At 34.6% G+C, this 14,396-nt stretch overlaps 1 protein-coding gene across 4 annotated transcripts in view; it reads left to right on the top strand.

The window, feature by feature from the left end:
• The window catches only part of slc12a4 (solute carrier family 12 member 4), a 31,441-nt gene that overhangs the window by 10,860 nt on the left and 6,185 nt on the right, over positions 1-14,396 (top strand). For all 4 annotated transcript variants that reach the window (XR_012383380.1, XR_012383381.1, XR_012383382.1 and 1 more), the window contains exons 3-21: positions 493-624; positions 727-873; positions 2,047-2,101; positions 2,225-2,355; positions 2,454-2,695; positions 3,432-3,646; positions 3,816-3,980; positions 5,624-5,722; positions 5,829-5,886; positions 6,004-6,178; positions 7,282-7,400; positions 7,997-8,095; positions 8,545-8,664; positions 8,784-8,888; positions 10,114-10,282; positions 10,726-10,921; positions 11,021-11,190; positions 12,656-12,787; positions 12,881-12,988. Coding sequence is in view for 1 of the 4 variants with exons in the window: in XM_686199.9 (XP_691291.2) it covers positions 493-624; positions 727-873; positions 2,047-2,101; positions 2,225-2,355; positions 2,454-2,695; positions 3,432-3,646; positions 3,816-3,980; positions 5,624-5,722; positions 5,829-5,886; positions 6,004-6,178; positions 7,282-7,400; positions 7,997-8,095; positions 8,545-8,664; positions 8,784-8,888; positions 10,114-10,282; positions 10,726-10,921; positions 11,021-11,190; positions 12,656-12,787; positions 12,881-12,988 (2,637 nt within the window). In the remaining 3 variants the exon portion in view is untranslated. The remainder of the gene's footprint in view (positions 1-492; positions 625-726; positions 874-2,046; positions 2,102-2,224; positions 2,356-2,453; positions 2,696-3,431; positions 3,647-3,815; positions 3,981-5,623; positions 5,723-5,828; positions 5,887-6,003; positions 6,179-7,281; positions 7,401-7,996; positions 8,096-8,544; positions 8,665-8,783; positions 8,889-10,113; positions 10,283-10,725; positions 10,922-11,020; positions 11,191-12,655; positions 12,788-12,880; positions 12,989-14,396) is intronic.

Here is a 14,396-nt window from a genome sequence, read left to right as displayed (position 1 = left end):
TTTACAGAGAGAAGTTTTTTTAAATCATTTTTAAACAGAATAGTTTAATAACTGATTTGTAATAACTGATTTATTTTATCTTTGCCATGATGACAATATGTAAGATTTTACTAGATATTTTTTAAAGATACTAGTCATTTAAAGTGCAATTTTAAGGCTAACCTTGGTTAATTAGGTTTACTAAGCAAGATAGGGTAATTAAACAAGTTATTGTAAAACAATGTTTTGTTCTGTAGCTAATTGGAAAAAAATCTTAAGGGGGCTAATAATAATGACCTTAAAATGTAAAAAATAAAAATCTAGTCGATATAAAACAATTAAGAAAACATATTAGAGAAAAAACTGTAAAAAATCTCTTGCTCTGTTAAACATCATTTGGGAAATATTTAAAAAAAGAAAATGATGATAACAATAATTTAATTAATGATTGAATTAATATTATAATACATTATATAATAATTTTGACTTCAACTTTACTGTATGTTTCCATAGGAAGAGCTGGACATCCGGCCGAAGGTCTCGTCTCTTCTCAGCCGCCTGGTCAATTACACAAATGTTACTCAGGGTGCCAAAGAACATGAAGAGGCAGAAAGTGCAGATGCATCCAGACGACAAGCACCCAAGGTAAGATATCTATTTTAATCAAAAAAGTTTTCTCTGTAATTGAAGCACCTGTCAAAATTGAGCTCTGATATAATATTCTTTTTTTTTGCTTTTTCCCTATAGTCTCCAAATATGGGCACGCTAATGGGAGTTTACCTGCCGTGTCTGCAGAACATCTTTGGTGTGATTCTGTTTCTGCGTCTCACCTGGATAGTAGGAACAGCAGGTGTCGTCCAGTCCTTCCTCATCGTTCTCATGTGCTGTTCCTGCGTAAGTTGATGCAGACACACCCTCATATATACACCGTCAATGGATCAGGGCTCTTCCTGCTGTTTCAGCCACAGGATCAAACAGCCATTGCATTTATGCAACTTGCATTGGTAATAGACTATTGTGCAAAGCAATACATAGACATGTGGCATAACATAAATTGTGGGCATGACAAAATTACTTATTACTCCACTTTAATTTACATACAGTACTGTCACACCACCCAATATAAAATATGACTCAAATAATGTCAAAAAATGTGAATCAGATTGAAAAGAGAAGCAATAAAATTGTGCACAATTTATCATGAGGGTAAAACTTATTGCTAAATAGCCTCATGGTCTGTAGATAAAAAATCTTATTGTAAGTTTGGTTTTTAAAAAGTCCAATCTTTGGCTATATTAAATCAGCTAGACTAAATTAATTTAATTCAATTATTAGATTAGGTTGCTACTTTTACTGAAGAAAAGATAGAAAAAAGTGCCCAACCTTCAAATGCAGCGGTTATTGATTAGTCAGTAATGCAGTAAATCAGTGGTGCGACCAGAAGATTTAAATAGAGTGGACCTTGTTGAAAGTGATTCTGAAACAATCATCTAGTACTAATCATTTTACAACTGATGAGATCGAAATACTGTGTCTCATTTTACTGCCCCAAGTCACCAGTCTGAGTGTGCCAATGGCAGCCTGGCACTTTTGTAATACCTTAAAGGGATAGTTGGCCCTAAAATTAAAATTTACTCACCATTTACTCACCCTCAAGTGCTTCCAAAACTTTATGAGTTTTATTTGTACATAAAGAAGATTTGTGAAGAATGTGAGAAACCGGTAACCGGTGACTTCCACAGTAGGGAAAAAATCAAATACTGTGATTTAATGGGCACCAATATAACTTTTGACTTCTGTGAAAATAACTTCTGTGTTACTGAATAAAAGATACTCAAACAGGTTTGTGACAAGTGAAGGGTGAGTAAATGATGAAGTTTTGGGTGAACTATGCCTTTAAGAAAATGCTGCTTGATCAAAAGGATAATATATAACAAAGTGTTATTGTTTTTATTAATGTTTAACTGTATGATTTGACTTCTTATGTATTATGACTTCAGTGTGATTGATTTCTTTTTTGTTTTATTGTCTTATTTATTTTATTATCTGTATTTTTATTTTTAACAGACAATGTTGACAGCAATCTCGATGAGTGCCATAGCCACCAATGGTGTAGTTCCAGGTAATTTGAAATGTTTATACTAATGGTTATCAGGACAACTGGAAATAGTTATTCTTCTGAATGGTTACATCCTATAAAATCAACATAACTGTAGAAATTTATTTATTTACTTTTCCCTTTCAGCTGGTGGGGCTTATTTCATGATATCTCGCTCTCTGGGCCCTGAGTTCGGTGGTGCTGTTGGTCTCTGTTTTTATTTAGGTACAACCTTCGCTGCTGCCATGTACATATTGGGAGCAATTGAAATATTTCTGGTCAGTCTTCTTTTATTTTAATCACACACAAAGCATGATCTAATCTCAAAGCCACCCAGATCTGACAATAATAATTCTTCAACTCTTATTTTTCACAGAAATATCTGATTCCTCAGGCTGCCATATTCCATCCAGCAGATATTCACGCAGGAAACGGTGCAATGCTGAATAACATGCGGGTTTATGGCACAATATGTTTAAGCCTCATGGCTGTGGTTGTTTTTGTGGGGGTCAAATATGTCAACAAATTAGCCTCGCTGTTCCTAGCCTGCGTCATAATCTCCATTGTTTCTATCTATGCTGGAGCGGTCAAGTCCATCTTCCACCCTCCTGAGTTTCCGTAAGTTTTTCTGTAATACTTAAATATTGGGACAAATAATATACAATCATAAAAAAAGGAAAAATATGGGACAAACAATACTGGGATAAATATTAAATATATATATTGTATATAGGGTGGCATTATTTTACATTTTTTTAAATTTAATAAATTGTGTTAGTATTGAATACATTGATTAAATTGTTGTTTCAAATGCCAGTTAATCAGCTAAAGTCTTTAAACATGTCTTTAAGTAGAGAAAAAAATAATATAAATCAGTTTTGAAAATTGTGTGTTATTTTAATTGTGATGTTGGATCCTTGCTTCCTCGTCCTCATTTGTAAGTCACTTTGGATAAAAGCGTCTGCTAAATGACTAAATGTAAATGTAAATGTATGTGCTTTATGCCTCGTCTCCACTGATATAATACCAATTGGTATGGGTCACCCAGACCAGGCTTTCATTTTCTCTGTCAACAATACTTTTGATTGGTTGTGTGGTGGTTCAAAAGTAGAAAGAGAAGTGAGTCTAGCTCCACCCTTTTGGCACCATATTGTACTATATTTTATTGTACCATATTGAACCGCACCAAAAGGGTTCAAAAAGTGGTACATTTTGGTGGAAACAGAAATAAATGTATACCACGTGTACTGTACTGTACCACACCACTCAATGGAAACAAGCCAATAGTAATGTAGCTCTTCAGAGATTTTACACATATAATTTTATCATTATTTTCATTCTTTCAATACCATAGGATCTGCATGTTAGGAAACCGGACATTGGTTCGTGATTTGTTTGATGTTTGTGGGAAGACGGTAGTTGTCGGTAATGAAACGGTCCCCAGCAAGTTGTGGAAGAACTTCTGCACCTCTGATAACATCAGCAGTGCTCACTGTGATGAGTACTTCTTCCACAACAATGTTACAGAGATCAAGGGCATTCCTGGGCTGGCCAGTGGCATCATTAAAGGTAAGGTTACACTGTCCAGTATGTCATAAAGAGCAGATTAGACTATTACACAGTACTAAGCATCATGCAGTTTACTTCTCTGGCCAATTTCTAGTTAATACACATAATATGTGGCTCTGATTTATAGATTTTTAAATTTTATGAGGAATTTGTTTATGTGTTTGTTCAGAAAACATGTGGGGGGATTACATGGAGAAAGGACAGATTCTAGAGAAGGCAAAACTGCCCTCTGTTGATGTCCATGGTTCCATGGAGACATTTGGCTTCTACGTGTCTGCTGACATCGCTACATCCTTCACCCTTTTAGTGGGGATATTTTTTCCTTCTGCCACAGGTAAAACCCATATACCCACCTTGATTTTGATTTATATGTAATACATGGGTTAAATATTAGGCATTTTCAGCTCTAGGAAGAGAAACACAAACAACACTGGAGTTATGCAACTGTTGGACTTTGGCTTTTTTAGTCTTTTTCAGTTTAATCAATAGAAAACATCCAAAATACACTTTTAAGTGTTTTTTTTTCATTCCACTTTATTAATTTGTGGCTGAACATTCAATTACAGTACCAATTTTTTACAGACGGTTTTCTCAAAAGGAGTGTTTTTAAATCTCCACTTCCGCAGCACACCACACTTTACAGTTTATTCATATCTACTGTATATTATGAAGTTTTTTTACATAGTTATATGTTTGTACATAATCTGCCTGATTTTGTACACAACATTTTACTCTAGCATTTTTTTCTTAATTATGCAGTATAAAGACGAGATTCCCCAAAACTTCATTGTAGAAACCTTTGACTCTAATATGTTAAAACATAGTTCACAGAACAGTACTGGAAGGAAGGAACCAAATATAGAGTTAGCAGAGCTTATTGACAGACAGAAGTAAGGTAAATAAACAGTACCAGGGGGATGACAGTAGGTTAGGCAGGAGAAACCCAGTGGAGACCACAGTTGACAGCAGGCTGTGAGACCCTTTACATTTCTGGGTATCTCAGCAGGGGATGTCATCATAGCAGTGTTATTATGGCAGCAAAATTGTATTCAATTTTAGTCTTAGTCTTAGTCTTTTAGTCATATTTTAGTCTTCTGAATCATTTGAGTTATAGTCTAGTTTTAGTTGACTAAATTTCATAAGATTTTAGTCAACTGAATCCACTTGAGATTTAGGGAAGGCTGGGGGAGAAATTATTATTATGGGAGTTTTCTGGAAGAAATAACAAAACGGGAGGTTGGCGGGATGTGGGTCTGAAATACGGGAGACTCCGAAGAAATACGGAAGGGTTGGCAGGTATGGTGTTAACTCACATAGAGGAATTTTAAAGCAAAGCTGTACATAAAAAATAAAAATGCACTTCGCTTTACGGCAGTTTCGTTATGTTGGATGCAACATCAAATACATCATTGTTGTATTTGTCTTGACATCAAATGTGAATCTTCTTTTTCTCTCAGCTGTTGGCATTTCATTATAGGTTAATCTGACATACGCTCCTATATGGAAGATGATGTAATTGCATCCCACGTCTACTGTGGAGCAGTTACTATGTGTGTGTGTGTGCGCGCGTCATGTGTCACACACCAAGATAAATTCTGATTGGAAATTTTCCAAAAAACATCTCAATCACATTCTTGTCTCATTTCTATTAGTCAACAAAAATGTCACTATATTTTTATTATAGTTGTCATCATCAACGCATTTTTATTTAGTTTCATCAGTAGAACCTTCTAAAACCAAATGATTAATAATCTGAGTAATATCACCACATATAGTCCTCTTCAGCTAAAAGAAGAAAAAATAAGCATCTTGTTTGAAATTTCAGTTTAACTCCTCTCTTGTGTGCAAATGACAGAATGCAGTCACCAATTTGTTAAGGAGTATTTGATGTAGAGCACAGCTTTTTCATTACATCTGTTAGTTCACACTTCAGATGTATTAATTTAGTATGTATTCTTCCCTCTGTATCTAAAACAGGAATTATGGCAGGATCAAACAGATCTGGAGATCTAAGAGACGCACAGAAGTCTATACCAATTGGGACGATTCTGGCCATAACAACGACCTCTCTTGTCTGTATCCTTTAATGCTTTTAGTACTAACATTACAATTACGACAATAAATGTTACTTTTATCAACATGATGCTATTTTGTGACTTAAATTCCCTGACTCATCTGAAAGATTTTAGCTCTGTGGTTTTGTTCGGAGCCTGTATTGAGGGTGTGGTGCTCAGAGATAAGTCAGTCATCTGTCTCTACAGAGTATAAAAAAATAAAAAATAAAACATTTCATTGGATGGAAACAAACACATTATGTCTAATGTGTTCTTGTTTATGTCTTGGGTCTTGTACTGTAGATTTGGAGATGCAGTGAGTAAAAACCTAGTAGTTGGCACACTGTCCTGGCCCTCACCCTGGGTCATTGTGATTGGCTCCTTCTTCTCCACCGTGGGTGCAGGTCTTCAGTCCCTGACCGGAGCTCCTCGTCTCCTGCAAGCCATCGCTAAAGATAACATCATTCCTTTCCTCAGAGTAAGACATCTGCTGATTTATGATCATTAAATGTTTAAGTAATGCATTTATTAATTGCAATTAACTTGCCAGTTGGCCAGATTTTTTTACAGCAATGATTGCATACAAATAATGGTATAGCGTGATTATTAAGTCCCAAAGACATCAAGCCAATAAAAATGTAATCTAATGATAATAATTATAATAATGATGATGATAATAAAAGTAATAATAATATGCAGTTAGATGTGTTTCCCATAGAGATGCGGTGATGTGGTAGTTTTATCAGTTTCTGGCATATAAGACATATGACAATAATATGGCTACGTTTACACTGCAGGCAAATGTGGCCCAAATCTTTTTCTTATCTTTTTTTGCCCACAAGTGACACAAATCTGTTTTTATCTGGACAGTGTGAACTTGCATTGTCTTGCAATGCAATCGCAGTGTGAACATTTATGTAGGATTTCATGTCAGTTATGTCGGGGGATGTTGCGGATAGGGGATCTGTTCGCAAAGGAGGGGGCACTTTTATTTAAATGGGGAACTTTCTCCCCAGTAGAAAAAAAGGGCAGGTGCTCAAGCACCCAAACCTCCCTTCTGCAACAGCCTGTTGTTTATATACTGTATATACGCACACACACAAAGAAACATCTAGATCTATCTTTTTGCAACTCTCACATTGCTGACATCTTGTCTTTTCTGAAACAGTAAAACTCTCAGATGTTTGTGTGTTGATTTTGACATGTCATGCTATATAAAAGATACCAGCACTAGTTATTTCTGTAATAAGGCATGTACTATTTAATAGTTAGTTAAATAAATAAACACAATATGGCACAAATAAGTGTGACAAAGTGTTAGTTTCAGGTTCTGGTGTTTGAATAATGCTTCATATTAGCATAATACTAATTTTACATGATAAAACAACTGGCAGAGAGTTGGAAAAAATTCAAAGAGATGGAAATGTAATTTTCACTTCCTTTTCTGGGCAAGAAAACCACACAAGTCATCATATCATGCATTTGCATGTCATATGTAAAATGTTGTTCCTAAAATGTAAATATGTGATGCTTACAGCTGACTGCTTTTCCATCTCTGTTCATGTGTTTGCTCACGCTCAGGTCTTTGGACACGGTAAAGCTAATGGAGAACCCACATGGGCCCTGCTGCTGACAGGACTCATAGCAGAGCTTGGCATCCTCATTGCATCACTGGATATGGTCGCTCCTATTCTCTCCATGTGAGGACGCACTGCAAACCTACACACGCTGAATCATCCCAATTTAATGATAAATAATACATTATTTTAATTGCATATAAAGTTTACATTTTTACTTTCATTTGTAGTTCATTATTTTTCACATTGAACCTGAAGCAGTGCATTTTATTTTGGGTTTAATAATTATCTGGTTCATTTAATGTAGATTTGCATTTACGTATTTAGCAGGCGTATTTATTCAAAGCAACTTACATTGAATTCAAGCCACACATTTTACATTTTATGATGCTATTTTGCTTTTCCTTGGATCCAGACCTTGAACCTTGTCATAGCTACTGGAATACTGTATGCACATCAGGAAGTGTAGCTTACACTGAAGTGCATTTTGAATGGCAAATACAGCAGACTCTGTTGATAAAATTAAAGATGGAACACTTTATGGGTCTAATTTTGGGCTCAAGCTACTGACTTCCTACAATCATATTTATATGCATCATATTTACCACCCGACCATATTGATATTAGTTCCTTCATGTCTAAATGATATTATCTGCCCCTTGCATGTTTTAAAGGTCACTAATTTTAATAGGTATACTGTATGCTTGTTCACTTGACAGGTTTTTCCTGATGTGTTATCTATTTGTAAACTTGGCATGTGCAGTACAAACACTATTAAGGACACCAAACTGGAGACCGCGGTTCAGATATTACCATTGGTATGTGTACATTTCATTTATTTGATCTTATTTGTGGAAACTCTTCACTTGTAGTCACATTTGAATTTAGGCCAAACTGTCTCAAACTCAAAACTCTCAGCCCTTGATTTCCACTATTCACTTCCAGCCATTGTTTACAAATGAACTTTATTAAAGGGACAGTTCACACAATAATGAAAACCTTGCTGAACAACAAAGAAGATCATTTGAAAAAGTTGGAAACTGCTAACCATTGACATCTATAGTAGAATAAACAAATGCTATAGATTTGAATAGTTACAGGTATCCAACATACTTCTAGATATCTCCTTTTGAGTTCAATTAAACAAAAGTAAATGTCAATGAATAAATAAATGTTCATTTTTAATTGTATTATCCCTTTAAATCAATTTCTGCTATTGTAACAATCATGCAGAGTCTTTTATGATATGTTGTATGTTGTCTCTTAGGGCTCTGTCTTTTCTGGGCATGAGTATGTGTTTAGCCCTTATGTTCATCTCCTCTTGGTACTATGCCATTGTAGCGATGGGCATTGCCGGAATGATCTACAAGTACATTGAGTATCAGGGGTGAGTGCTTCTTAATTGCACCCATTAAACTGATATGAATCGCTGGAAAGCACTTAAAGAGGAATTGTAGCTCCCCACATTTGGTCCAAATCTCCGCTTGGTGTTTTCTTGTGTTTTAGAGCAGAGAAGGAATGGGGTGATGGGATCCGTGGTTTGTCTCTGAGCGCCGCCCGCTACTCTCTGCTTCGCCTGGAGGCTGGACCACCCCACACCAAAAACTGGAGGTTGTGTCTTAGTTTGACAACTGTGTTTGTTTTCCACAGTAAAATAATTCTTAAAAATTAAAAAAAAAAAAAAAAAAAGAAATATACATTGTCAGTGCAGTAAAATTTTACTTAAATATCATGATTGGCCATTTTTCAAAACTTTTGAAAATGAATTTGATAATGACTGGGGAACACCTTCAATATTGTTTGATAAGCTGGAGGATGTTGTTTGATTAATATGCTCCTGCAGGCATATTTCACAATGTGTTTGCACTTATATTACCATAGACCAGGTGTGGGCAAACTTGATCCTGAAGGGCCAGTGTCCTGCATAGTTTAGCTCCAACCCTATTCAAACAGACCTCATTGTAGAGTTCAAGTGATCTTGAAGACACTGATTAGTTTGTTTAGGTGTGTTTGACTAGTGTTGGAACAAAACTCTGCAGGGACACCGGCCCTCGAGGATAAAGTTTGCCCACCCCTGCCATAGACAGTAACATTAACATTATGAACTTAATGCAGGCTGCATCAAAAGTACAGTAAAAATACTAACACTGTGAATTATTATTATTATTATTAGGATTGAAAACTGCCATACAATATTATTTTAATATATTTTACACATAATACAATTACCTGATTTGGTGATCAAGAAACATTTTTAACCAAGTATCATTATAAATAAGAGCTGCTTAAGATTTCTTGCACAAATATTTGGGAGTAGGACTGGGATTATTATTTTTTTGTTGTCATTTTTAAAAGATTTGTTTATGTATTTATTTAATTTACTGTTACATTTATATTTACAGTACTTTACATTTATTAATTAACTTCTGCTTTTATCCAAGGCGACTTACAAATGAAGATAAAAGCACCGCTTGAAATCACCAGAGAGCAGCACAATATAGATTAGTCTAAGTTAGTTTAGCAGCTTTTTAAAATATATAAATACACTTATACATACATAAACACATATACATAAACATAGAGAGTGTGTCTTCTACAGTATGTTTGTCAAGTTTACCCACCTGCATAAAGTACATTCAGAATTGTTAAATGTTTTCCCAGAACATGGAGTGCTTATAATAAAGTGTCTGTTAGCACTTATTTTAAATTAAAATATTTGTAACATTATAATGGCATCACAGTCACTTTTAATGCTCCATGTTGACATATTGCAGCACAGTACTTATTTTATAAACTTTTGCCCTACAATAAGATTAAACCTGAATCTTGTTTATAGGCCTCAGCTGCTGGTTCTGTTGAAGTTGGATGAGGATCTGCATGTAAAGTATCCCAGATTGCTTACCTTTGCCTCACAGCTGAAGGCAGGGAAAGGCCTCACCATTGTAGGATCTGTGATTCAGGGAAACTTCCTGGAATGCTATGGGGAAACACAAGCCTCAGAACAGGTAAGGAATTTTCCTGATTTACATAGGTTTGTTGCATCACCACATTCTTCTTAACCTGTAGTTCTTCTTTTGTATTTCTAATACATGTTTATATATATGTATGTATATTTAATTCAATTAATTTAATTCAGTATAATATTTATAGTGAAATGCACTCACTCAGGGAATTGTTTAATATAGGATTTTAGCAAAAATATTTAGAATTTGTATCATACAATACATTCAATTGAAAAATGTAAATTTTAATTGCTTTATTTTTATATTTTGTATTTATTAACTTAAAATTATTGTCATTTGTTTTTGCCATTCAGATAGCCTTGGATGCTGACATGGCATTAAAATAAACAATTAACTGTCTTATATCACCTTGAGAAGAATCCACATTTGTATATTAAAGTGGAAACAGTGGATTTTAATATTAAATTGTGCGTTTGTGCTATCAGGCGATCAAGAACATGATGGAGATAGAGCGAGTGAAGGGCTTCTGTCAGGTGGTGGTCGCCTCTAAAGTCAGAGAAGGGATTGCGCACCTCATCCAGTCCTGTGGTCTGGGAGGCATGAAGCACAACACTGTTGTTATGGGCTGGCCATATGGCTGGAGACAGAGTGAAGACCCACGGGCTTGGAAAACCTTTATTAGTGAGAGCAAGATTTATTGGAAATATATTGTGCTCGTAATCTTCTGCGAAAAAACGTTTTCCTGAGAAAGGCTTATGTTAATCTATTTCCTTTTTACAGATACAGTCCGCTGTACCACAGCTGCACACCTAGCTTTGATGGTGCCAAAGAATGTGTCATTCTATCCCAGCAATCATGAGCGTTTTACTGATGGATATATTGATGTCTGGTGGATTGTGCATGACGGTGGAATGCTCATGCTCCTGCCTTTCCTTCTCAAACAACACAAGGTGTGATTTAAAATCAGTCATTTAACCAATATTATATAAATTATAATGATTTATAAATTAAATCAAATTAAATATGTAATATAAATTAACAAATTATAAAAAACTTTATTTTAAAGTGGAAATGAAAAGCACAAGGGTTAAAGACGTACTTCACACAAAAGTGAAAATGTATTCACTATTTTCTCAGCCTTAAGTGGTTCTAAATCTTTGAGTTTCTTTCTTCTTTTGAACACAAAGCAAGATATTTTGAAGAAAGCTGAAAACCGGTAATCATTGAATTCCATTGTAGGACAAAGAAATAGTATGGAAAGTGAATGGTTAGAGGTTTTTGATATTTTTCTAAATATCTTCCTTTGTGTTCAATAGAAGAAAGAAACTTAAACAGGTGTTTAAAAAAAGTAAAGAATGAGTGAATGATGACAGAATGCTCATTCTTGTGTGAACTATCCCTTTAGGGGGTATCTTAACACTTACAATGTTGATTTTTTTTTATATGGGGCTTGGCTGTTAAAGGTACTTGGGTGTTTTGTGAATTTATAAATAAGGGTTTAAATTCTTTAGTAACATATCGATCCCACACTCTCTGGCTCAGTCTGCCTGCAGCAGTAGCCACACCCCATACCCTTATTATTGGTTGACCTGAAAAGTAATTGACAGTATTCAGTGAACCACTGCCAGTGCTTAGATTGTGCCAAGAGACTCCATGTTCAAACTAGCGAAAACTATCACTGTCAATGAACATAAGACAGGGTAAGGAGAATTTATCACATATACTGTACATATACAGTAAGCTTTGTTTTTTTTAAAGACGTTTTTTTTTTTTTTTTTTTACCAGTACAGGACAAGTTTTATCTTTCAATTGATCAAAGAATGACTTGAATGTCTATGACAAAAAATGACTTGAATGTCAATTTATATAGATAATGATAACGATTGATAAAAAACATTTCTTGAACAGTAAATCTGCTTATTAAAATTATTTCAAAAGGATCCTATGACTGGATTAATTATGTTAAAAATCTTCTTTAAAATCACAATAATACATTTGGGCCACATTTCATTTAAGATTATTGCTAATAACAAACCTTTTAAAACTCAAAGTACTGATTTGCTGCTTATTAATTGTTATTAAGTTTGTTGTTGGGTTTAGGTATAGGGTAGGATTAGGGATGTAGAATATGATCATGCTGGATATGTATATAAAACTACAAATAAACATCCAATATCTTAATAATAAGCATGCTATTAAGCAACTAATGAATAGTGAGAAATGGTCCCTAAAATAAATTATTCAGAAAATTTGAATTTAAAATCTAAAAAAGTTTTTTAAATTACTAATTTGAAATTTTTTTTTACTGTTTTGCTGTACTTTGTATCAAATAAATGCAAGCCTGGGCAACAGAAGGGCCTTTAAAAACAGAAAATCTTGCGGTTATATTTTTGACCATATTTTTTTTTCATTTAGGTGTGGCGTAAATGTAAGATGCGAATCTTCACTGTGGCTCAAATGGATGATAACAGTATTCAGATGAAGAAGGATCTGGCAACCTTCCTATACCAGCTCAGATTAGAAGCAGAGGTGGAAGTGGTCGAGATGGTATAAACAACTACAAATATTTCACATATCCCAGCCCATCCCAAAATGTATATGCCATTATAATTTCATTCTGTCAAATGTTGTTATACACAGCACGACAGCGACATCTCAGCATATACGTATGAGCGGACACTGATGATGGAGCAGAGGTCACAGATGCTGAAACAAATGAGGCTCTCCAGTGCAGAAAGAGACAGAGAGGTACAGCAGTATTAACTCATCAAAATGATATAAACTGTACTACTTTTAATTTTTAGATATTGTGAAAATGCAGCCCATTTACTAATCAAGCAAGTTTGTGCATGAAATCAGCATGTGAATAGATAAATCACCAAAGCTGTGTTAAAGTTCAAGCTGTGAGGTTTCTCTGAATAGCAGCATCATTTACGTGCAGTTCTGTAATCTGGGTGTGTGTTTAAATATTGTGTTTGAATTGGTTTAGTTTTTTGTGAATGAAAGACGTGGCATTGCTCAAAAATTAGGCAAGAGTCATGTGCTTGATGAGTGAAAATGGTGAAAATTCTGCTTGAAGGCTGAAAGGGAACTTATCTGGACATAATGTGTGCGTGGTTGATTAGTCATGCAAATGACTAGACATGATTAGTCATGCAAATTACTAATATTTAAAATACTCCAGATTCACTATAACATTCAAATATTAACAAATTAACTTGTACATTTGATAAAAGTTAGGTGGGGAAGTCTGTCTGTGCATACAAATACAAAATATTATTCCACACAATTATTAGTGCATGTGGTTGTTTTTGGATATGAACTTAAATTCATAAAATACTGTATTTTGCTGTTCTAGAAATATGTGTAAATGGTAACAGATGTCCTCTTTGCTATTTTAGTGCACACATTCTTTTAAACTGGGCTACATTCAGCTTCATCTCTTTAATTTGAACTCATTGGAAGCCTTTTGTTTTTTATTTTGAACACGCTGATAAAATTGTCTTGCTAGTGAATAAGCACATTTGTAGTATTATTAAGGTCACTTAAAGTTTTTTTGAAAGCACTTTGGGTGCAAGATTTAGTTCTTTTAACTTCAATCAATGATAATGTATTTATTTGCTTATAATGCACCAGTGTAATGTGATGTTACAAATTACTGTTTTTTTTCTAATTTTTATTTAGTATTTTTATATTGTCCACAAATTTATGTTGCAGCACTAAGGACAACTGCCATATAGTCAAATATGCTGATGACACAGTTTTTTATCCTTGTTAACAAATACAGATTGAGTTTTATAAGTGAAGTTTAACAAACTAACTTCAAGAAGAGCGTGTAATATAATTGATCGCAGCTGGCCTCTCATCTGTAATCATTAGTAAGCCAATCGGATCATTCCAAACTCACTATAAATAGCCAGTCTAGTATTACTCTCTCATCATAATTGTTTGTAGAACCCCAGCTCCACCTTTCTTCCTTTATCAGGGGGAGCTCTCGAGAACTGCCTGATCTCGTACCCCCTCACAAGCTCGTTGACCAGGCAGGAGTCCTGGGCTCAATTATCTCCGAGCTCAGTGTTATCTCCCAGGACAGCATGCCAAACCTGCTATTATTATCATCAAACAATATCTAAGTGTAAACTCTTAAAGTGGTGAA

Source organism: Danio rerio, chromosome 7, assembly GCF_049306965.1.
Source record: "Danio rerio strain Tuebingen ecotype United States chromosome 7, GRCz12tu, whole genome shotgun sequence".
NCBI classification, from domain to species: domain Eukaryota; kingdom Metazoa; phylum Chordata; class Actinopteri; order Cypriniformes; family Danionidae; genus Danio; species Danio rerio.
Note: the sequence above shows the minus strand (reverse complement) of the source record. Positions and strands in the feature narration are given on the sequence as shown.